We start from the raw sequence: 26259 nt of genomic DNA, 5'->3' as shown, positions 1-26259 counted from the left end.
CATACAGAGGCTGAGGATTTTTATTTCTCTTCTGTTCCTTTCATCAGTGTGGCTGGTAATTAAAACCACAGTGGAATTATAATAAATTCTGAAATTCTGAAAAATCAGCAAATTGAGCAGCATCTATGGAAAGAGAGACAATGACTGTTTCAGACTGAAGAGCCTAAAGGGTCTTTACTCTGGAATGTTAACTTGATTTCTCATTCCGCACATGCTGAATATTTCCAGCAACTGCAATTTTTAAACTATTATAATTATGGTGGAGTTTTGCACTAAAAGGCACTTGGAATTCAGTCTCTTGAAGTTATGTTCCCAGGCAAGGTAAAGCACTGAGTCTTGTCACAATGATTGCCAATGTGAACAGAATTAAATAAATTTTTTCATCATTTAAAAACTTTTAATTATAACTAGAAAATGGAGTTTGCTGCAGTTAGATAAAAGAAAAATACATTTACAAATAATGCTGATATCACTATTTAATTTACAACAGTAATAAACAGTAAGATTTTGCTTTTGATTAATTGAGGCATTCTGGAGATAGCGTAGCTCACAGTTCATGGTTGGAAAGCACAATTTCAAAGGAAGTTGCATACTGCAAACACTGGAGACTTTATCAAATGCTGAATGTGAGGCACAAAAGGCTAATTGAGAACCCATGCATTGGTATTTGATTTTCTGATTGGTGAATACATAATAGCATCTTCATTGTGTAAGATTCTGTACTCTCATTTGAACAATGTCTACATAAACACTTTGGATACATTTATGGTAAAATGATAGGACTAAAATCAAGTGAGCACTTTACTTCTTCACTGCTCTTTGGTAGATATCAGCTAATATATATGTATCATAAATCTCAAGCATATGCAGAGAGGATGTTCCCCATTAACATCTGTATTCATAGCCAAATGAGTTCTATAACCACACTTGTGCCTTATCACCTATTTATTTTAACAAAAGTGCTGTAGAGAGAAGCTGATGCAAAGTACCCTATAAGAAGTTATTACTCCACCTGCTGGGAAGATTCTAAGAGCAATGTCTTTATTATGTGGGCAGTGATAACCCATATTTAGAATCTTTCTACAGCAAATCCATCCCAAAACCAGCAATTGATACTAGGTCAATTGTTAATTTTAAATGAGAGATTGCTAGAATTTTGTTAATTAAGGGTATTTAAGGAAATTGAGAAAAGGCTGTGCAGTTTTAGTTCAACATTACCTTATGGCGAGCTGAATAGGCCTGAGAGGCTAAATGGGTTCTTCATGTTACTATGTTTATATCAAACAACATAAGTTTTTACATAAAAGAGATTATATCTGCCTAACGTGCCATTCGATGTAGAATGTCAGAAGTAACAGGGTTTGTTCTCCTCAGCAAAGAAGATATATTATTCAAAATGAAGGATAAAGAGTAGATATGGCAGAAGCACTTCTACTAATAACCCAAAGACAAAAGATTCTTTAAAAAAAAACAAGCAAGCCAGAGATTCAATGGGACAGATCTTAGGACGAGATCCACTGAAACCACCACCAAATGATGTCAGAACTGGACTATTCCAAGCACAGTTAAGACAACCTTGTTCAGCAGAATGCATGTGCTAGGACATTCTCCTCCTATGGGCTATTTTCCTATTGAGGTATTAAAATGAATTAACTCCCAGGAAAAAGGCAAGTACAGCTTTTTAATCTGATTAACTATTTTAATTTTGTTTAAATCTTATTTTTTTAAAAAACATAATTAAATCAATTAAAAACAACATCCAGGTGATTCAATCAGTTATTTCATCAGTGCAGGTAATCATTATTCTGGAGACTCAGTTCTATGCTGACGGATGGTCTCTGGGGACCTTTTCCCAAAACTAAGACAACCTTAAGGGAACTAAAGGCTAAATTAAGTTGATTCAAAAGACTAAGAATGATCCATTGGTCCTCCAGGTTGGGGGTTGGGCACAGGGCTAACAACCCAGTCCCGGTTAGGGAAACAGCAGCAGAAGGAACCAAAACTACTAGGTGTGAAGGGCTTCCAGAGTCATCGGTAGATACTTGTATGAATGACAGTGGTGAAAAGCCGAAAGGAAGTCACTGACAGGAAGTCAGAAATTCTGAACACCAAATGCAGGACCAAGATAGGATTTTGGAATGTGCGAACAATATATAACATAGGAAAACATGCAGTTTTAGAATAAGTAGATGGACAGGATCAGGGAGAATCAAGACCAGTACTGTGATGGAGTAGCCATCATCCTAAAGAAAGGAGCAGAGAGAAATTTAACAGAGTGGAAACATGTCAATAGCAGAATCATCAAAATTAGAATGAAGGGGAAACAGATTAACACAACTATCATCCAATGCTATGCTCCAACAACCGACAGTGACGCCAAAGATGAGTTCTATAAACAATTACAAGCTGAGTTGGAAAACACACCAAGACATGATTTGAAGATTGTAATGGGAGATATGAATGCAAAGGTTGGAAATGACAATACAAACTATGACAGGGCCATGGGGACAGAAGGCTGTGGCACCATGAATAAAAATGGAGAGAGACTGCTAGAATTTTGTATCACCTATGACCTCGTTATTGGAGGGACCCGCTTTCCACACAGAGACATTCATAAGCTGACTTGGTACTCCCCTAATGGAAGAGGCAGAAACCAGATACACCACCTGATGATAAATGACACATGGAGATGTTCACTATTCGATGGCAGGGCAAAGAGGGGAGCTGATGTCAGCAGTGACCTCCATCTTGTTAGCAGTATTCAAAGTGAAACTAAGGAAAAAGTGTAATAGAATGATGAGAAGGCAACAGTTTGATGTTGAAAGACCACAGAACCTCAAAGTAAAGAGTATTTTTGTGATGTAGCTTAAGAACAGTTTTCAGGCACTGGCAAATATTGAAGGCTATACACAGCCGGACACACACAAAGTCAACACCAAATGGGAACATGATAAGACAACCTACCTGGAAAAACAGTGAAACCTGCCTGGGAATTAAGCAAAAGAAAAGGAAGGAATGGATAACAGCGGATACATGGCAAGCTATTAAAAAAAAAACCAGAGAGCCCTAAAGAATCAGGTCATGGAAGCAAGATCTAATAGGCTGAAAGAAAGGTACAAATCGCAGTACCAGGAAGTGAACTAAAAAGTGAAGAGGAAGACAAGAGCAGACAAACAGGCATTCCAGGAAAACCTTGCAAATCATGCAGAAGATACAGCTAATAAAGGGGAGCAAGGAAAGGTGTACAAGGTCACCAAGATAGTCTGTGGCAAGTACCGAGGTACCACTGATGCACTGATCACAGACAAGCAGGAGCAGCTTCTAACAACAGAAGCAGAACAAGAAGCTCGATGGGCAGAGCACTTCAGTGAAGTATTGAACAGACCACCGCCAACAATAGAGGCTGACATCCAAGAGGCAGAGGTTGATCTTGACATTAGTGTTGAACCACCAACCAAAGAAGAAATCATTGCAGCCATTAGATCTCTCAGAAATGGAAAAGCCCCTGGCCAAGATAATCTCAGTGCAGAACTGTTCAAGGGATGCCCAGAACTTGCAGCCAAAATACCCCTGCCACTCTTTATAGCCATATGGGAAAGAAAGAGGATACCAGATGACTGGTCAGAAGGAGTCATGGTGAAGATTCCAAAGAAAGGCACCATGAGAAATTGTAGCAACTGGCGTGGTATCACACTTCTGTCAATTCCAAGCAAGATCTTGGCAAAGATCATCATTCAACATATGTCAGACGCAGTAGATCAACAACTCAAAGGAACAGACAGGATTTCAGAAAGGTAGGGGATGCATTGACCAGATATTTGCACTGCGTAACATCACGAGCAGTGTACAGAGTGGCAGAGACAGCTCTACATCAACTTTGTGGATTTCGAGAAAGCCTTCAATAGCATCCACAGAAATAGCCTTTGGCATATACTGCACATGTATGGGATCCCGCAACAGATGGTGTTTCTCATTGAGTTTTTATGCCAATTTTAAATGTAGAGTTGGAAACAGTGATTACAGCTTTGAAGTGAAGACAGGAGTGAGACAAGGATGTATGATGTCTGCACTCCTCTTTAATGCTGCCATTGACTGGGTGATGCGGCGAACAACTGGAGATCAGGCAAGAGGCATACGATGGACCCTCTTCTCAGCATTGGAAGACCTCGATTTTGCTGATGATCTGGTTCTGGTCTCCCACACTCGTCAACACATGCATGAGAAAACATCCCGCCTCAGTGATTTTCCTCAGCAGACTGGCCTGAAGATTAATCTGAAGAAAACGGAGGTGATGACTTTGAACATCTCAAACCCCTAAGCAATCCAAGTGAATGGAGAAGACCTTTCTACAAAAGAGGAGTTCAACTACCTGGGCAGCACTGTCAGACATGAAAGAGGAGCAGGTAACAACATCAAGAACCGTCTAAGAAAGGCCAGAAATGCCTTCAGAATGCTCAGCAACATATGGAGGTCCCAACAGTACATCAAGAACAAGCTAAAATTGCATCAGAGCTGTGTTCTTTCTACTCTCCTCTATGGATCAGAATGCTGGAGAATGATAGGAAGCAACCTCACTAAGTTGTCAGTCTTCCACACAAAGAACCTGAGAAGAATCTTAAGAATATTCTGGCCAAACATCATCTCATATGACGAACTACTTGCTCAATCACATCAAGAGGGCACTGAAACCATCCTCATGAGAAGGCAATGGTCAGGCATGTGCTTAGAAGGGAATCTGATAACACCACACATACAGCTCTCCAATGGACACCAGAAGGAAAGTGGAAAAGAGGAAGACCCAAGAATACCTGGCATTGAACTGTACAGGGAGAGCTGAAGACCCTGAACTACACTTGGGGTACCATTCAGAAGCTAGCCCAGAACAAACAGGAGTGGAGGACTTTCGTTGCTGCCCTACATGCCACTAGACATAATGGGCAGTAAGTAGTAGTAGACTTAAACATTATGTAAGTGAAAATAAGCAATGTTTATTCAAATCCTTCTCCAAGAGCAAGTTCCAAGTCCTTGCTTTATTGGAACTGCACAAGAATGTGTCAATGTTGATTAATCTCATCTTTTTGGAAACATCACTTAGCTTCAATTAGACATTGGCACAAATGCACTAGACAACCTCCCTAACCCCACCAGAAACCCCTATTATACTCCAATAACAAACACCTAATCAAAGCTAATGCTTCTGTACTGTACAGAAGGATTGCAGTTCTGACAGTTCACCACGTTTCAGCTGGAATGTTAAAAGCATGGACTCTCCTAAGTTAATTAAAAAAAAATCCTCACAAGACTCTGAGTCTAAGTTCTTCTCGCATTTTGTTCACACGTAATCAAGTAAAATTATTATAACACATTACTTGATATTTATTTTATTATTGTTAATGGGACTTTGTAATATGTACACAACTTTATAACAGATTATATTACAAATGTAATTTGACTAAAGACCCCAAAACTGGAGATATATGCAACTTAAATTAAATATGGAATTTAAAACTGAAAGGGCGGTTTTATCTAAATAGGTCATAAATTATAAATACTGGAAATCTGAAATCAAAAACAAAGTGGAGAAAACATTCAGCAATCTTCTATCTGAAATGTCACTTCTACTTCTCTTTTCATAGGTGCTGCCTGATCTGCTGACCTAATTATGTCGCAGAGTACTACTCAGCCTATGGGATCTGAATTAATCTATACACCTTGCAAGAATGGTATTGATTAGTATCACATGAAATTCAAAAAACCTGGAAATCTGAGATAAATATAGATAGATGTTGCAAGTACTCAGCTGCTAAGGCAGCATCTGTGGAAAAAGAAACAATGAACAGTTCAAGTTAGAAAATCTTTGTTGTAAATGGAAAAGACAAATTTGGGTGTGGAGGTGCAGAAAGGATAGGACAAAAGGAATACCAAAGAAAGGGCAAGTCCAAAGCAGATTAATTATGCAGCAGTTAAGATGAGGATGATTATAGTTCTTTGCCTATGTTATGGCACTGCCGTTTGCAAGCAGTACTCAAGGAGAGAAATAAACAAGCGACACGTTGGATAACTTAGAGCAAAAATTACCAGCTCTGATACATACAAAAAGTTTAAAAAAATTTGAGAGTTCAAGGTGTACCCAGAAGGCTGCAATCTGCTCAAATTGCTTAACAGCAATATCATCAGTTCTATAGTAGCTAAATTATAACAATGTATCTGACAAAATATCACATGCAAAACTCAATTCAAAATACAGTACGATAGAGATTAGACTCATAATTAAACTTACTTTACAGATTTCACGCTGTTAATCTATGGAATCCGAGTAGGAATACACTCCCACTGACTTTTTTGACAAAAAAAATGTACTAGGAGTTCCATTTCATGAATTTTGGGCAGTAGAAGTTGAGCAACAATTACTAAAATGAATATAATTATCTATACTGTAGATAAAATTGCAGGATGGAATTTATTTCTGAAGTGTTTGAGGAGTATATGTCAGGTTTTGTTTCCAAGAGAAATTCCATTTAATGTCGCAGTATTATTTATACTCATTGGTGTTGCTACAAGAAGCTAACACTAAGTTAAATACTTAAAAGTGTATCTGTCAAATGCATGACTAGTATTGTATTCTGACTCCCACAAACAGTGCAGAGTTGTACTGCGGGATCTCTTCAGAAAATGTTAGGCTATATTAATGGCACCACAATTAGGATTAAATCTCCTGTTACAGGCCATCCTTACACAAAGTTCCAATTGTACAGCCACCTACGCAAATTGAGATATCTTCATTTTCTCTACAGTGACTCTATTTCCTATGTCAACCCCATGTTTGATGTTTTACTCCATCAACATTGTCCTGCTCCACCTCAAGCTCTTTAGCTTTTCAACACCAACTTCAAACCTCATATTCATACACAGAAAAAAAACTGGACCATGGAAGGCCACAAGGAGAAACTTGCATGTACTATGATTTAAAAGGAAGTCCCTCTCTAAACTTCAGCCCTTGAAAGCAAGAGTTGCTTACAAAGAGACCCTTCTCTCCTTTTCAATAATTCCCCATTAACTAATTCCTTGGCTGTTCTTTTATCCGCATTCACTCATCCTCTGTCCTTGTTATTGTTGCTGTGGTAAAATCCAGCCACTTTATCACCAATGCCTGTAATGTAATGCAACAGGCATTAAACTTATTTAAAAAAAATCTATTGGTACATTATATTTCAATTGTTTCACTGGTAGGATTCAATATCCAAGTTGGAGTTAAGACCCAATTTGAGAAACTTGAGCAAATAATCTCAGCCAGCATTTGCTCTGCATTATTAAAAGTTGCTACAACCAGAGATGCTTAGCTAAATTAAATGAAGACCTTGCTTTTCTTTACTGATGGGGACATAAAAACCATCAAGATTCTGAAAAGCAGGGGAGTTCCCCAACTTGTCCATCATTTCATTCCTCAAACAGATTACCTGGCTATATTATATTGTTATTTTTGTGATCTTGCTTTATTCAGAATTGGTCATTGAGTTTCCTGTAATTGCTCAAAAAACAATTTTGTATAGCTATTAAGTGTAATGAGACATCAGTGGGTTGTAAAGAATTTTCATGATCACAACTGCCAATCAAAGCAATTGTTATCAGTAATAATCATCTACAATCCAAATTTCTTTCTCTCTCCATTATCAACACTTTAAAAAAAAACCCTACAAACGTCTCAGTCTCTGTTTGTAGGGAGCAGATGGAATATAAAGGATCTTTTCAAATTTGGCTGCCCACAGAAATCCATCACCATCCACCATCTGCTCCATAATGACAAAAATGTAATCCTCAGCACTAGCTCCAACTTTGACCCAAATACACTACAGCCTGGAGCCAAGCAAGGATGAACTATTGCATTAACCCTTTTCACAATCTTTGTTGCAACAATATTTTACCTCCAACAGGCTTCCCACTATTGCTGAGTTAATCTATAAAGTCAGAAATAAACTGATGCAATTTCTTTTTTTTACCTCCAGTCTAGAACAAAGAATCATGCCAGCTTCTTTCATTGAGATACAGTATGCAGACAATACCTATCTATGTGCAAATTTGGAGTCAGATTTTCAAATCATTCTCGATTTCTTCAATGAAGTATAGAAAAGGATGGATCTCATACTAATCACCTAAATTGACAAGTCTTCAGCAACCTACATACATAACATTACTTCCCAGAATGTACAATCTATATGATGTTGGTCAAAAGGCTGACAACAAGGAAATCTACTAGAGCCTCTACTGTTCCAAATCTTCAAACTATGTGCCAAGATCATGGCCTTTTCACTTAAAGTGGTCCACTCTCCTGTTTGTGTCAAAGAAATAGGCTAATTACAGCACTGATATCTTACAATGGAACTGCTGCTACAAAAGCCTCTACGTTAGTGGTGTGAGAGAAGCAAGTCAACACCAGGCCAACATTCCCAGCTATCCAATGAGGAGGTGACGCAAATCAATTTCAACCAGTTTTGATAGGTGGGCCACATTTTGTGAATGGCTAACATCACTCTTGAAACAAACATTATTCTGTACTCTATTGTAAGCAACCTCCAGGTTGACAAAGAAAATGCTTCAGTTTAAAAAAAAGAATTATAACTTGAATACGTAGCTTGTGTTAAAGTCCCATTTGTCATTAATGAAGTATTAGCAAGATCTAGATAGGTGCTAAGCATGTTGAATCTTTATATGGTGCAGAAAAACCCAATCAACCGATTCACCTGCTTCTCCTGTGCTAGTCTGCAAATCACGTTGTTCCTCAAGAGCAATGAATCCACTAAACTGTGGCTTAAATCCAGTTATTTTTTCACTCTAAGTACAGCATAAGAATAATGGTTAGGTGTTAAGTGATGTGTTAACACTTTCAATGTTGCAAGTGACACTGGGCAACATTAGACTCTAAGAGCAGTATGTGGTAAGTCAATCAGCATACAAGGTATCCAAATTTATTTCAGAGAACTGAGAGCTCAAATGAATTTCAATAATATTTTTAGCTCAAAGAGGTTACAATACTGTAAATGCTCACCTCATCTTTCCTATATATATTTGAAGCACATCAGCTTGTCTCTTCTAAGTATTTGATTTAATCACCATCTCTCATTTCTTTCAATTATCACATTAGCCAGCATTAATGCATGGTGTTAATGGTGTAGAGAAGAACCCAACTGTGCAACTGGCATTTTACTTCTTACTCTGAAAATCTAGGCAGCCACTCCCATGGAGTTCTGAGGAAGTGCTGCACTGTTGCCTACAGTTTGCTCTCCTATCCAAAGCAGAATAACAAACCAAAATTCAAGTAGAAATAAAAGATACTACAGTACAGTTGCAAAGAGCATAAATCCTTCATTTAGTATTTCAACATTTCTAAAATAGGTTTCCTGATCATTATCCTGATTATTAGTTGTGATGTTTCCGGCACTCAACCTGGCTTCTGCACTTCTGTCATTAAAACAATAACCACAATTTTTCATGTCTATGAAACATTTTTACACATTCTGAAAGATATATGAAAAGCACCACATATTTTTTGCTAGTCAATAAAAGCTAATAATGACTGCCTCCATTAGCTCTTGAAAAAACAGTAACCTAATGCAATTGTTGGAGCGACAGGTGATCTTTCACGTAGATTATGTTTCTAATCCCAGCTGGACCAACAGGATGAACATACATGCCCTTCTCTAGGTGAAATTACAAGGAATTTGTCAATACTATTCTATAGCTATCATTCCACCCCCCCCCCCCCCCATTGAGCGAATACCCCCGGCATACCCAAGTGTCAGAGATCCACTTAGAAGCCTTGGACAAAGAGCTGTTCCTGTCATTTTTTTTAAAAACAGAACTTAAAGGACATGTAGGAAAAAAATGCACTGAATTTTGAGAGAGAATTTCAAATTTCAATACCCTAACAGCACAGAGTCAAACTCTGGGTGAAGGAAATCATTTATTTGAAAATTTGAAGTTTGTTTTAAAACTAATTAAGTTTTAATTAGCCAGAATTAAAACTTAAAATGCTGGATGGCGATAGAGCTGCAGAGAGAAGTAATTGCTGTAACTTAAATGGACTTTATGATGCTAGAAATAGTTTTATTTGAAAGCATCTTTTCAAGGCTGATAGATGGAAAGCCAAGTCATTGCTGAATTATGAATCATCTTACATGACTAAAGATATTGATGAGTGGTGTAGTCAGTAACAGCAGCAATTAGAATAAAAGAACATGTAATGTTTCCATCTTGCCCAAAGACAATAATGAATTTCGAAAGTGAATTTTATTTGGGTAAAAACTATTTCACTTTGAATAGTTAAAACTTTATTTCGTACAACAGTACACCATTGGTTGAAGCTTTTGCTCTTGAATTTCTCCGTCATAGTAAAGACTCTTCCTTGCTGCATGAGGGATCATTTAATAATCTATGACAAGGAATTAGAGAAGCTGAGAGCCATGACTTCACTTAGTTCAACAACTTTTAACACATTACGAATCAAAACCTGTCTTTAGTGACAGAATGGCTTATAAAACTAAGAGGGTTAGATAGTTACACATTTCTTCATGACGAGGACGTCAAAGATGTGAGCATAGTTTCAGATGAATGATAGGATGTTTAGGAGGGATGTAAGGGGTTTTTCCCTCATACTGAAGAAGGTTGGCACCTGAAGAGGTGGTGGAGGCAGATATTAATATTTGAGCAACATTTAGACAAGAACCTGAATCACCAAGGCAAAGAAGGGCACAAATATAACACTGATGAGTGTAAAAACAAAAACACAAAACGCTGGCAGAACTCACCAGGCCAGACAGCATCTATGGGAGGAGGTAGTGACGACGTTTCGGGCTGAAACCCTTCATCAGGAGTGAAGTAACATGGGATGGTTGAGGGGGGATAAGAAGTGGGGGGAGGGATGAAGTAGAGAGCTGGGAAGTGATAGGCTGAAGGGAAATGGGCTTGGGGGAAGGTGGAGAATTATGGGAAATAAGAGAGAAAGAAAGGTAGGGCTGGGGGGAGATTATAGTGAGGGGGGAAAAAGAGAGAGAAAGAGAACCAGACTAGAATTATAGATAGGAATGGGGTAAGGGTGGGGGGCAGGGATATCAACGGAGGTCTGTGAGTTGAATGAGGTCTGATGAGTGTATGTAGATCAAATGGGCAGCATGGGTATGATGAAGAGCCTGTTTCTGTGCTGTACTTGCTCTATTACTCTTAAACAAGGTGCAGCAAAACCTGCAAACTTCCAATGTATCAAAGAGTCTGTTTTTTTCTAGAAAAGGAAACAAAAAGATAAGTAACAAAAAATGCAGATAGTCAGTAAAAAATTGATTTTCCCAACAAACATCAGTGGTAATGGCGACACGTATTTCTTTCCAGTAGTGAATCTTGACCAGAATATTGAATCAGCAATATTAATGCTCATATGAATAAACTGACATTTACTTCTAGTGCTAAAGATGGCAGGATAGTACCATTGTGATCAAATCCCATAGTACTTAAGAGACATAAATCTACTTGTAAAGCAAAATATCTAGGTGGTCATGGACAATTGATTTTAACCTGCTTTGAATTAATATACTCTCAGAAACCAGAATTAAGCTGCACTAATAATTTCTGACAGAAATTGACATTGGCACATATATGTAGAAATGCATGTGGAATTCAACATTCAAACTAATGCTATTAGAAGATGCATCGAAGCGTATCACTGAAAATTGGAAAGCTGGTATTTAAAATTATCAACATGCATTTGACAGTTTACATGTGTAATTAGAACTTTTACTGTACCAGAAGGTATAATACATGCACAAAATGAGAGATCTATACACTCAGTGGCCACTTTATTCGATACACCTGTACCTCTGCTCATTAATGCAAATGCTTAATCAGCCAACCATGTTCCAGCAAATCAATGCATAAAAGCATGCAGACTTGGTCAGGAAGCTCAGTTGTTGCTCAAATCAAATATCAGAGAGGGAAAGAAGTGTGGCCCAAGTGATTTGGACAATGAAATGATTGTTGATACCTGATGCAGTGACCTGAACATCTCAACAGTCTCTAGAGTTTAGAGAATGGTGCGAAAATCAAGAAAACATCCAGTGAGCGGTAGTCCTGTAGGCGAAAATGCCTTGCTTTTGAGAGAAGACAGAAGAATGGCCAGGCAGGTTCAAGCTGACAGGAAGCTAACAGCAACTGAAGTGACCACACGCTACAACAATGGTGTGCAGAACAGTGTGTTTCTGATTGCACAACACATTAAACTTTAAAGTGGATGGGCTACAGCAGCAGAAGACTATGCAGGTTTCCACTCCTGTATCAAATAGAGTAGCCTCTGTGCTTTATGCAAGCATAGGTGTTCAAGCTCTGTTGAACATCAAATTACTAGGCAATACGAAGTAGGAAGAACATAATCAGCAAGCGGGGCACTTAAACAGTGGTATTTTAAAGATTTAAAAAATTGGCTAAGATGCAGTACAGAGCAAAAGTCTTAGTCACATATACATAGCTAGGGTGTCTAAGACTTTTGCACAGTACTGTAGTCATTTTATGTATTGCACTGTACCGCTGCCTTCAAAAAAAATTCACGATATACATGACTGATGATAAATCTGATTCTGATATGGGTCTCTTTTGTGGACTGCGAGTGGGAAGTGAGGGGGGGGGGGAAGAATCATGATTGGGAAAAGGGGAAGGAAAAAGGAAGCACCAGGGAGACATTGTGTAATTATTAATAAACCAATTGTTTGTAATCAAATGACCTTGCCTTGAGTTTCAGGGCTGGGCGTGTCTACACCCACACCATCTCTCAGACCTGGCACTCCTCCCCTGGCATTTGTCCCACGCCCCTCCCATGGTGCTCCGCTCTCACCATTCCCAACATTCTTTGCTCCTGCCAGATTTACAACCTCACTCTCTTCTCCATATTGACAAATACAGTACAGTGCCGAAGTCTTAGTCATCCTAGCTATATATATATATATATATATATATATATATATATGTCTAAAACTTTTGCACAGAACTCCCAAGTATTGGAACAACCTTGGTATCAGAAAAGGAATTGTACAATATTATTTTGTCCAAGGGCTAGGTGGGAGTGGTGTAAAAAAAATGCTAAGACTTGATTACTAACTAGTTACCTGTGCTAGTAAACATTGGGCAATTGAGAAATGACATTTTCAGTCATACTCTTGCCGGAGTTGCATGGCCATCTGGTACTTGAGTTTAAATTTACAGCTGAAATCAGTTAAATTGAGTGAAGTGAATTGTTGCACAATTAGAATACCATACTACCAAACAAGTGAAATGTGAAGTAAACAAAAAAAATCCAAATACTTGCCAAAGTGATGTGCTCTTTACAACCTACACCAGAAATGTTGTTGACAGTTACAAGAATGGTGTGTTTACATAATGCCTTCCACGACCACAAGATATTCAAAATCTTCAGAGCCAAGGACTCCAGGTGACATAAGAAGAGTAGATGTTGGGAATCCATAGCACACATAAAATGCTGAAGGAACTCAGCCAGTAAGGCAACATCTATGGAGTCAAAATTTTGGGCCAAGACCCTTTATCAAGATGGGAAAGAAAGAGCAGAAGCCAAAATAAAGGTTGGGGAGGGGGAAGTAGGTGTGAAAGGTGAATCCAGGTGAAGGGGGGGGGGTAAAGTAGAAAGGTAGGGGAGGGGTTAGGAATGATTTGAAAAGCCAACAGGTAATAAGATGCAAGAGGCAAAGGGCTGAAGGACGAGACCTTGGAGTAAGGGAAGGAGGTGAGGAAGCGGGTGAGGGGGGGAGGTGTTGGTGATGGGTAAATCATGAAGGTGGAGGAGAGGAAAAAGGGGTACAGGACACTTTAGGTGTTGTCATTGCAATATTGTGGGAAATGCAGTCATATTCCCACATCGTTGTGATTAGGATCAGATAAGTCAGTTTCAATAGCTGAATAATAAACACTGGCCAGAACACACAATTTCTCCACTCCTCTTTGAATATTGCAATGGGATAAGACCATAAGACATAGGAGCAGAATTAGGCCAGTCAGCCCATTGAGTCTGCTCTGCCATTCCATCATGGCTGATCCTGGATCCCATTCAACCCTACTACAATGATTTCTCACCAAAACTTTTGATGCCCTGACCAATCAGGAAACTACCAATTTTCACCTTAAGCATACCCACTGTCTTGGGGGCAGAGCACCCCACAGATGCAATGCTCTTTGGTTTAAAAAAAATCCTCCTTACCTCTGTTCTAGAGGATTGTCCCTCATTTTTCAGGCTGTGCCCTCCAGTTCTGGGCACCCCACCATAGGAAACATCCTCTCTACATCCACACTATCTAGTCCTTTCAGCATTAGGTAGGATTCAATGAGAGTCCCCCGCATTCTTCTAAATTTCTGCGAGTACAGGCTCAAAGCCGACAAATGCTACTCGTATGTTAACCCCTTCTTTCCCAGAATCATACCCGTGAACCTCCAATGAGAGCAGATCCTTTCTGAGATATAGGGCCCAAAACTGTTGACAATACTCCAATTGCGGCCTGACTAGCGTCTTATAAATCATAAAGCACTATCTCCTTGCTTTATATTCTACTCCCCGAGAAAAGAATGCTACATTGCAGTTGCCTGTTTTTTTACCAGATTCAACCTGTAAATTAATCTTCTGGGAGTCTTGCACGAGGACTCCTAAGTCCCTTTGCAACACTGATTTTTGAATTTTCTCCCCATTTAGATAATTGTCCGCACTACTGTTCTTTTTACCAAACTGCATTATCGTACATTTCCCAACACTGTATTCCATCAGCCAATTTTTTTTGTCCATTCTTCCAATTTGTCTAAGTCCTTCTGCAATCACATTGTTTCCTCAGCACTACCTACCCCTCAACCTATCTTCCTATCATCTACAAACTTTTGTCACAAAGTCATCAATTCTATTATCTAAATCACTGACAATGTGAAAAGCAGCAGTCCTAATACTGACCCCTGAGGAACACCACTAGTCACTTCTCATTGGCTGCCAAAGGCCCCTTTATCCCACTTGCTGCCCGGCTGTCAGCCATTCTTCCATCCACGCCAGTATCTTTCCTATAACGCCATGGGATTTTATCTTGTTAAGCAGCTTCATGTGTGGCACCACATCAAATGTCTTCTGAAAATCCAAGTAAATGACATTCACTGCCTCTCCTTTGTCCACCCTGCTTGTTACTTCCTTGAAGAACTAACAGATTTAACAGGCAACATCTCCTTTTACAGAAACCATGCTGTCTTTGACTTATTTTATCATTAGTCTCCAAGTACCCCAAAACCTCATCCTTAATAATGGACTTCAATACTTTCCCAACCAGTAGATTAGGCTAACTGGTCTATAAATTTCCTTTCTTTTTCCTTCCTCCCCTCTTAAAAAGTGGATATTTGCAATTTTCCAATCCTCCAGAAAAATGCCAGAATCAAATGATTCTTGAAAGATCATAACCAATGCATCTGCAATCTAGTATTAGTCCATCTGGTCCATGTGACTTATCCACCTCAAGACATTTTAACTTGCCTAGCTCTTCTTCCTTTGTAATAGCAACGGCACTCATTCCTGCTCCCTGACACTCACAGAACTCAAAGAACACTGCTAGTGTCTTCCACAGTGAAGATTGATGATGCAAAGAACTTCAGTTGATTTGCCATTTCTTTGTCCCCCATTACGACCTCACCAGTATCATTTTCTAGTGGTCCAATATCAACTCTCAACTCCCTTTTACTCCATATAACTGAAAAAAAAACTTTTAGTACCCTGCTATCTATTATTGGCTAGTTTGGCCTCGTATTTAATTTCTTCCCTTCTTACAGCTTTTTTTAGTTGCCTTTCGTTGGATTTTTAAATCTTCCCACTCACTTTTGCTAACTTTATGCCCTTTCCCTTAACATTTATTCCATCCTCAACTTCCCTTGTTAGCCAGGGTTGCCTAGTCTTGCCATTTGAGAATGCTTTTGTGAGACATATCTATCTTGTGCCTTATGAACTATTCCCAGAAGCTTCAGCTATCTCTGCTCTGCTATCATCCCCGCTGCTATCTCCCTCCAATGAACCTAGGCAAGCTCCTTTCTCATGCCTCTGTAATTCCCTTTACTCCACTGTGACACTGATACATTTGACTTACGCTTCTCCTTCTTAAATTGCAGTATGAATTCAATCATATTATGGTCACTGTCTCCCAAGGGTCCTTTACCTTAAGCTCCCTAATAAAATCTGGATTATGCAACACTCAACCTAAGATAGCCTTTCCCTGCATAGGCTCAAGCACAAGCTGGTCTTATAAACCATCTCGTAGGCATCCAAAAAATACCCTCTCTTGCCATCCAAAACCAATCTGATTTTCCCAAACCTCTTCATACTGAAGTCCCCCATTACAATTGTGACATTAATGTTATTACATGCCCTTTCCAGGTCCCTTTGCAATCTCAACCCCACATCTTGGCTACTATTTGATCTCCAATGATTTTTTTTTAACTCTCGCAGTTTCTTAACTCCACCCACAAAGATTCAACAATGCCCTTTCTAAAGATGCAATTCCATCTCTTACCAAGAGACCCACACCTCCGCCTATGCCTTCCTGCCTGTCCTTTTGATACAAGGTTGTCCTTTGATATTAAGCTCCCAACTATGATCTTCTTTCAGCCAAAACTCAGTGATACCCACGTCATACCAACCAATCTCTAACCGCACCATGAATTCATCCTCCTTATTCTGAATACTACATGCTTTTAATTACAGCACCTTCAGTCCTGCATTGTTCACCCTTTTGAATTTTGCCTCTTTGGTACAATTATCTCCTTGCACAGTCTGAATTTGTACCCAATCATAAGAACATAAGAAATATGAGGTGGAGTAGTCCATCTGGCCAATCGAGCCTGCTCCATCATTCTATAAGATCATGGCTGATCTGGCATGGACTCATCCCCACCTACCTGCCTTTTCCCCAAAACCTTCAATTCCCCTACTATGCAAAAATCTATCCAATCTTGACTTAAATGTATTTACTGAGGTAGCTTCCACTTTGGAAGAACAGATTCTCCATATCTTCTGCAATTTGCTTTCTCATTCAATTTAGTTTCATCAGCACACTTAGATACACTATACTCAGTCCCCTCTTCCAGATCAGTAATGTACATTGTGAACGGTTGCAGGCCCAGCACCGCTCGCCAGATTGCCAACCAGAGTAACACCCATGTATCTCAACTCTGTTTTCTATTAGTTAACCAATCCTCTATTCATGCTAATACATCACCTCCCCAACTCTATGCATCCTTATCTTATGGATAAGTCTTTTATGTAGCACCTTATTGAACGCCTTATGGAAATCCAAGTAATTAATGTCCATCTGTTCCCCTCCATCCACTGTGCTCATTATATTATATCCCCAAAGAACTGCTTTTGCTGAATCCATGCTGCATCTGCCTGAAGGATCCATTTCTTTCCAGAGGCCTCACTATTTCTTCTTTGATGATAACTTCAAGCATTTTCCCCAACTACAAGATGTAACTGGTCTATAGTTACCTGCCTTTTGCCTACATCCTTTTTTTTTGAAAAGTGGCATGACATTCGCCAACTTCCAATCCACTGGGACCTGCCAAGAGTCCAGAGAATTTTGGTAAATTTTCCACCAAAGGTTCTACTATAACTTCTGCCATTTCTTTCAGTGCCCTGGGATGCTTTCCATTAGGACCAGGGGACTTGTCTTTTCCGTAGATGGAAAAGACGATCATTGGCTTGTCTTTCCTTACATTCATATTATACCCACCATCTTACTTATAAACTGGCTGGCTCATCCTCACATGATCATACTGGTTCCCATCCCCCTGCTATATTAGTTTAAACCACTCCCGACAGCTCTAGGATCTTTTACATCCTCTGAAGTTTTAAAGGATATTGGCTTTAATGCATTGTCTAAAAGAGAACACTTCATAATGTTGCATACCCTGTAATAAACTCGAAAATCAGCCTACCTAGTATAAACACATCTTATGAACTCAACCCTCTGTGTTTACTATACAGCAAGTCATTCTTTATATTTTTTTTGAAAAGAACTATCCCTTTAGTATTTTCCAAAATCCTTTGTCAAAGGTATCAATAAATGTTGCACTACTTACAGATTTTAGATCATGGTGCCATGCTGTAAACTTGTTCATAAATCCCATGCCCTTTTGCCAATTATCTCCATTGTATGCTCTCTAGCTGATAAATTTCTTTACAGTTGCTCTAATCCTCTCCCTAGCAATGTGAAAATGTCAAACCCAAGTCAGTACCAAGGAACATGCTACTACTACCTACTTAAAAAGTGCTGCAAAATAAAATTATCACTTATCTTTTGGCAATGGTAATAAATTTGCAAACATGGACATGGATTTGAAATTTGAAGCTGAATAGTGACCATGTTTTTAAGATCTGAACTTTAAACTTACAGAAGTACATGTTGCTGTTTCGCAGTTATTTTGCTAACTCACTGCCAGATTTACTTTCCCCAAAGGTTATGAAAAATTCAGATATGGACAAAATTTCTTCATAGCTAGGTCTTGAATTGAATCTGGGATGCAGTAGTGAACTAGTTATAAGTACTATTTTGTAGAAATGAATTAAGACAATTGCTTCATCATGCCTTCAAGCTAAAACCAACTGCATGAGGAAAAAAAAGATACAAACTACCTACCGCTGCTGTGAAACTGGAAGATAGGCAGAATTACAAATGGAACAAAAGGTGAGGAAACAACCCAAACAACACACAAAAAATGCTGGAGGAACTCAGCAGGCCAGGTAGCATCTATGGAAAGGAGTAAACAGTCAATGTTTTGGGACGAGACACTTCATAAGAACAGGAAAAAAAGGGATGAAGTAAAGAGCTGGGAAGTTGATTGGTAAAAAAGAAAGGGCTGGAGAAGGGGGAATCTGATCGAGGATAGAAGCCCATGGAAGAAAGAGAAGGGAGGAGCAGAGGGAGGCGATGGGCAGGTTAATGCGATAAGGTGAGAGAGGAAACAGAAATGGGGAAATGGTGGTGGTGGGGGCAATTGCTGAAAGTTCGAGAAATCAATGTTCATGTTATCAGGTTGGAGTTCATCCAGATGGAATACAAGGTGTTGCTCTTCCAACCTAAGTGTAGCTTCTGCACAGCAGTAGAGGAGGCCATGGATCGACATGTCGGAATGGGAAGTGGAATTGAACTGGGTGGTCTGCGGGAGATCTTGCTTTTTCTGGTAGCCAAAGCTTAGATGCCTGTCTAAGTGGTCTCCAATCTACGTCGGGTCCTACTGATTTATAGGAGGCCATACTGGGTGCACCAGAAAAAGACTCACAAGTGGTGTCGCCTCACCTAGGAGGACTGTTTGGGGCCCTGAATGGTAGTGAGAGAGACGAAGGGGTAGTTACTCTGCTTGCAAGGATAAATACCAGGGAGGAGGTCAATGGGAGAGGGAAAGATGTGTTTGGTGGTAGGATCCCATTGGAGATGGCGGAAGTTACAGAGAATTGTGCTGGACGCGGAAGCTAGTGAAGTGGTAGGTGAGGACAAGAGGAACCCTATCCTTATCCCTTTGGTGCTCCTCCCCCTTCCATTTCTTTGATGGTCTTTTACCCTTTCCTATTAGATTCCCTTTTTCCAGCCCTTCATCTCTTTCACCAATCAACTTCCCATCTCTTTACTCCATCCCTACCCCTCCATTTCACTTAACACCTTGTACTTCTTCCTCCACTCTCTCCACCTTCCTGCTCTGACTTCTCATCATTTTCCCCCCATCCTGAATAATGGCCTTAGACAGAAATATCCTCTGTTTACTCTTTTACTTAGATGCTGCCTGGCGTGCTGAGTTCCTCCAGCACTTTGGGTGTGTTGCTTGGATTTCCTGCAACTGCTAATTTTCTCGTGTCGGGATATACCAAACTCATCAAACATATCGAATTACTTTAAGGAGAAGTGGTAATTTTTGAAATCAAAAATCAACTTTGGAGGTACTGAAAGAGGAAGAAATATTGGCCAAAACTTTGGGAAGATTCAGTTTTCTGAACAATACATGGTAATTTCAATGCTCATTTAATGGGTGGGCAACATGTTGGCTTAACATCAAACAGTAGGGACTTCCTGTATAATCAAGCGCTTACAAATACCACTGAGCATATACAGGATACAATTCTAATGCTTTAAAAGCATTAACAAAATTAACACAAAGCACTCAGGTTAAAAAAATGTTATTTTGTATCATTTCTACTGCTGCAAGGGAGGTATTAAGATTTCAGAAACTGCATCACTTGAAGAATGAAGCTACGAACAGAAATTCTTTAAGAAAGCCAATTATCTACCATGCAACCATATTTTAAGTTTGAGTTATGATGTTTACTTGCACGTATAGAAATTGTATAACAAGACTATTGAATGGAGATTTATACTTTTCTCTCGTTTATTTTCCTTCCTCTAGACATTGATCCATTTACTGGAATATCCATTAATAGCAGTCCTCTGGCATCTCTCTCAAATGGTTACTATTCACACGAGCCTGGATGGTGGGCGTTGACAAGCCAGCTGAATGTAGAAAAGCATCACTGCCAATCTCAACTAAGATTGCACCCGGTATCCATGTTCAGCAGAAGTGGGGGGAAAAAAAAAATCAGGAAGCGGAACTTGACTGTCTGCAGGTTGCTTAACCCAGAGGTATCAAGATTGTCTGCGAGTCCCCTGTCACTGCCCTGGCCAACATTAGTCAATTGACATTAAAACTAGGAAGTTCAAGTCTTTTTGACACCTTTCAGACTTTTTCATCTTTGCCTTTGCCAATGCATGTGAACAGTCCGAGTAAAGAACTTGAAGACTGATAGGAATGAAAAACAGATTCTGCACTGAGATTTCCTACTTATATGAAGATGATCCTGACATCAATAATTTCTACATAAAACAAGGAGACAAGATGCAAATATAAACATGCAGACGAGGATAGGCCATTTAGTTCTTTAAACCTGTTTCATTTTTCTACTGGCCCACTGTTGATCTGCATCTGAATACCACTGATCTGACCTGACTCCAACCACCCCTGCAACCCTAGCATTAAAACAAAGCAATTGCCAAAAAAACAAAAATACCTATCCAACTCATTTCCTAAGTAATTTTGCTGAATAATTGGAATATTTTGAGAAAAAAACTGACTGTGTGCAAAAATTAAGATTAAATTTAAAACCTTTCCAATGTAAAAATTTTATGATCAAGAAAAGGTTTTCCTGACTCTTTAGGAACTAGTTTCTTGAAGGGGCACTTAGAACTAAAAAGTTCACTTTCTTCTGGCTCTAACTGTTTTTGGCTTGAAGTGTGTTTATTATAACAATGGGGTCTGTTCTGAGCTATCCTGCTCAAAATGAGAACACAACACATACTGTTTCTTTGTGGTTTGTTTATTTCTTTAATCAGAAGACTCTCAAGAGACTGAAGGCCAGCAATGAATGGCATATCCACGCCCACCATCTGCAACAGAAGCTGTGGATAGTTAATAAAGTCAACTATGAAGGGTAAATACAAAATAGTAACATTTAAGTACTTACCAACGTCCTAAAAATATGAATGGTTTTAAAATAAAATAGAAAGTTAAAAGAATTTACGCACTTCCAGTTTACGCTCTTTCTCTGCTAGGATCTCGTTTTGACTACGGATGTAATCAGCCAGCATACGTGCCAACTGCTTCCGATCTTCCAGTTCTGCAGCAAGTCTGCCATTGTAGTCTGCCAAGAGCATGCAGGCTTCATCCACTGTTTTTGAAAGTCTGTCTGCAGACTCTTTGTCTAAATTGGAATCACAAATCAAATTATATTCATGAGAAACCGGAGCAACTAGTCCTTCATTTAAACAATATGAAGAAAGTACATTGATATTCTTTATAATTTCTCCGCATACCTGTTATTTTGTCTAAGAGAGAAACATCTTGAACTTCTGGTGGCAAAGATGCAATTTTCTGACGAACAGTTGCATCACCAGAGGCTGCGTTTTCCAGCTCTTGTAATGATTTAATAAGATCCTCGGTCTGATACATGAAACAAAAACAATAATGAGATAAAAAGATGGTCTTGCGAGGAATGAAGCTAATAGCTGGGAAGTTGATTGGCAAAAGGGATAGAAGACTGGAGAAGGAGGCGTATCATAGGACGGAAGGCCTGGAAGCAAGAAAGGGGGAGGGGAGCACCAGAGGAAGATGGAGAACAGGAATGAAGTTATTGTAAGAGGGAAAGAGAGAAAATAAATAGATTGCAAATTAGGGATGGGGTAAGAAGGGGAGGAGGGGCATAAATGGAAGTTAGAGAAATCAATGTTCATGCCATCAGGTTGGAGGCTACCCAGAAGGAATATAAGGTGTTGTTTCTCCAACCTGAATGTGGCTTCATCTCGACAGTAGAGGAGGCCATGGATTGACATATCAGAATGGGAATGGGACGTGGAATTAAAATATGTGGCCAAGGGGAGATCCTGCTTCCTGTGGCGGACAGAGCATAGGTGTTTAGCGAAATGGTCTCCCAGTCTGCGTCGGGTCTCACCAATATATAGAAGGCCACACCGGGAGCACCGAACACAGTATATCACACCAGCCGACTCACAGGTAAAGTGTCGCCTCACCTGGAAGGACTGTCTGGGGCCCTGAATGGTGGTGAGCGAGGAAGTGTAAGGGCAGGTGTAGCTCTTGTTCCACTTACAAGGATAAGTGCCAGGAGGGAGATCAGTGAGAAGGGATGTGGGGGGAATGAATGGACAAGGGAGTCACGTAGGGAGCGATCCCTGTGAAAAATCACTCAGATTACATCCTTACAGAGCTAATGAGCACCTTTCCTAAATAACGGAAGAAAAACCGCAGTTGCTAGAATGGAACAACATACAAAGAATGCTGGATGAACTCAGTAGGTCACACATCTATGGAGGGAAATGAACAATCAGATTGTCAGATGAGACTCTTCATCAGTGCTGGAAAGAGCAAAAGCCAGAATAAAAGGATGGGGTGGGGGGGGGGGGTGTGGAAGGGCATGAGCTGGCAGGTGATAGGTTAATACAGGCGAGGGCTGGGAGATAGGTAAGTGGATGGTGTGGGAATGAGTTGAGAAGCTGCAGTGATAGATGGAAGAGGCAAAAGGTTCAAAAGGATGGAATCAAATTGGAGGACAGTGGACCATGGAATGAAGGAATGAGGTAGAAAACAAGAAAGAGGAAGATGTGGACTGGCAGTTTATGAAGGTAGGGAGGGGGAAGGGGTAAGGGGACCAGAGGGATAAGGGAAAACAAGGGACCAGGTGGGTGGTGGAGTGGTTACTGGAAGTTAGAAATATTGATGTTCCCGCTGACAGGTTGGGGACCAAGACAGAATATGAGGTGCTGTCCTTTAATATGTAAATGGTCTCCAACTGGTAGTAGAGGCAGTTGTGCTCCGACATATTAGTGTGGGAACAAGAAGTGGAATTAAAATGGCTGGCCATTGGGAGATCTTCCAAAATATTAATTCAGTGAACAAAAATAGCATGTGTCATCATTAAACTTAATTCAAACATGACACACGAGTATTTTCATTTTGTCACTGAGTGTCTCTGAATATCTGATTGTGTCAGCCAAATTAAAATTGCTCAACAATGAACCTTACAAATTGAAGATATTTACATATCAATTAGAAATGGACAATACCCACATAATGGATGATAAAGTATGATGAGACTTAATCTTTAAAATTGTAACAGGACATTTGCTAACATCAAGTTTGATTAATATTGGCAAATAATAAACAGAGTGTTTTATACTAAAATACTGACATTAACCTAATGTACTAAGTACAAATTGCCTTCAACACATTTTAGTGCAGATGTATATTATCCTTTATAGCTCTCTTAAGGTAATATTATAAAATCACTGCAAAGGGAATAATAGATGTATGGAAGTATTTGGAAGGTAATGTCACACATTATGATTACAAACTGCTGAACTTTACTTCCATAGCATCATCTAAATCTGAGGTATGATTAGGACTTTAGAATTGCTTCAAAAATTATTACTCTGTGGTTTTAGTCAATATTTGCCACATTTGCAAACTCACAGAAGTTGACTGCATTAATATTCATTATATTGTGATGACTGACATAATATTATAGGAAAAAATTGATAAAGCATCAGTTGTCAAGAAATAATTTGCAGTACATCATTGGGAAATTCTGTGGCCAAGAAATGGTGCTTGATAGCATTTATCTTTGATGCCAATATTTTAATCTATTGGGGAAACTTTACAAAAATTCAATTTTTCTCATTTTTAAAAAATCTAAAATATTTAGAGAGTGAAGAAAATCTAGAGATAGTCATTCCCAATAAGTAGTTTCTAATAACCAACACTGTAAAACTACTTTAAATATGCTATTTCACATAAAACAAATACAATAATTTATCTTTGAATAATTAACAATATGGACTTCATTTTGAATACAGTGGTCTTCAAGGGAAGTAATTATTTAGAACGTTCCAGTTTAAAATTTTAAAAAAATCATGCAAATACATTACAGAATGCACCATATATGAATTAAACTATTACAGATAATACCAACCTTCTGAGACATAATACTTGTGGAGCACCAAAATTAACTATAAAATTGTAGGTTAGTTAATGTTTGTCATAAATTATGCTTTTGCATGGAGTTAACCAACCACAAGAAGTTCATAGTATGAGCTTGAAATGAGAAAGTTAGCATATTTTGGAATTTATGATTATAATCATGTCCAATTCATGATTTTTGAATATATAAACAGTAGTAGTGATTTTTTTTTGTCTGAAATGGTCTTATACCACACGTTGCTACTGTCTGCTGAGGTCTGCTTCCCTGACAGGGTCACTTGAAAACCAGAACTCAAGCATGCTCTGCAAAAGCTGAAAAACAGGACCTCCAGGGTAGTAACCTGGATTGCTGCTGGTGTCACATGCCAGTGAGGGCAAGAAATGCGATGATTTGGCTGATAAATATGTGGCTAAAGAATTAATGCAGGGGTAAGGTTTCAGATTTCTGGATCATTGGGATCTTTTCTGGGGAAGGCATACCTCAACAAAAAAGAACAGGTTACATGTGAATCCAAGGAAGGAAGAACCATTATCCTTGACAGCAGATTTGCTAGAACTGTTGGGGAGAATTTAAACAAATTTGGCAGGGAATGGGAACTAGAGTGAATGGGCTGAGAACAGGATAGTTGAATGCAACTAGATGCAGTCTGTAATGAGACTGTGGAAGGAAAGGCAGATGATAAAACAAAACTGCAGTCAGTGGGATGAGTTAAAGTGTAACAAGGGGCCAAAATTTTTAAAAAGGTGAAGCATACAGGACTGAAGGTGTTATAGTTGAGTGCACACAGTATACAGAATAAGTTAGAAGACCTTATAGCACAGTTGGATTGGCAGTGAAGGTGTTGTGGGCATATGAGTCATGGCTGAAATAAGATTTTAGTTGTGAGTTAACATCCAAGGATATACACTGGACCAAAAGGACATGCAGGTAGACAGAGAACTTGGGGTGGCTCCATTGGTAAAAGTTAAATCAAATCCTTAGAAAGAGGTGACATAGGATTGGAAGATGTAGAATCCTTGTGAGTAGAGTTAAAAAATTGCAATGGTAAAAAGACCCTGATGGGAGTTATTTAAAGGTCTTCGAACAGTAGCCAGGATGTGGTCTATAAGTTACACCAGGAAACTGGAAAGGCATATAAAAAGGACAAAGTTGCAATAATCATGGGGGATTTCAACATGTACATAGACTGGGAAAAGCCAGTAATTGCTGGATCCCAAGAGAGGGCATTTGTAGACTGCCTACAAGATTGCTTTTTAGAGCAGCTTGTCATTGAGCCAAATAGGGGAACAGCAATTCTGGATTGGATGTTATGTAATGACTGGATTTGATTAGTGAACTTAAGGTAAAGGAATCCTTAATAGGCAGTGATCAAATGATAGAATTCACCCTGCAGTTTGAGAAGGAGAAACTAAAATTGGATGCATCAGTATTACAGTGAAGGGGACTACAGAGGCATGAGAGAGAAGGCTGATCACAAGTTCTTTTGAAAGGAATACTAAAAGGATAACAACAGAACAGCAGTGGCTGGTGTTTCTGGGGGAATTTTGGAAGGTGCAGGACAGCAACATTCCAAAGATGAAGTAGCGTTATAAAGGGAGGATGAAGCAACCATGGTTAACAAAGGAGGTCAAAGACAGCATAAAAGCCAACAGATGGCATATAATATA

General features: G+C 39.2%; 1 protein-coding gene across 5 annotated transcripts in view; it reads right to left on the bottom strand.

Moving 5' to 3' along the window:
- The window catches only part of LOC132378400 (regulation of nuclear pre-mRNA domain-containing protein 1B-like), a 67480-nt gene that overhangs the window by 11054 nt on the left and 30167 nt on the right, over nt 1–26259 (bottom strand). For 3 of the 5 annotated variants that reach the window (XR_009507024.1, XM_059945294.1, XM_059945293.1), the window contains exons 5-6: nt 21915–22041; nt 21627–21802 (exon numbers count right to left, since the gene is read on the bottom strand). Coding sequence is in view for 4 of the 5 variants with exons in the window: in XM_059945294.1 (XP_059801277.1) it covers nt 21627–21802; nt 21915–22041 (303 nt within the window). In the remaining variant the exon portion in view is untranslated. Of the gene's footprint in view, nt 1–21185; nt 21501–21626; nt 21803–21914; nt 22042–26259 lie in introns of those variants that run through there. The other 2 variants (XM_059945291.1, XM_059945292.1) reach the window with 2 other exon arrangements.

Source organism: Hypanus sabinus, chromosome 20 (assembly GCF_030144855.1).
Source record: "Hypanus sabinus isolate sHypSab1 chromosome 20, sHypSab1.hap1, whole genome shotgun sequence".
In the NCBI taxonomy this organism is placed as follows: domain Eukaryota; kingdom Metazoa; phylum Chordata; class Chondrichthyes; order Myliobatiformes; family Dasyatidae; genus Hypanus; species Hypanus sabinus.
This window is presented reverse-complemented; position numbering and strand designations above follow the sequence as displayed.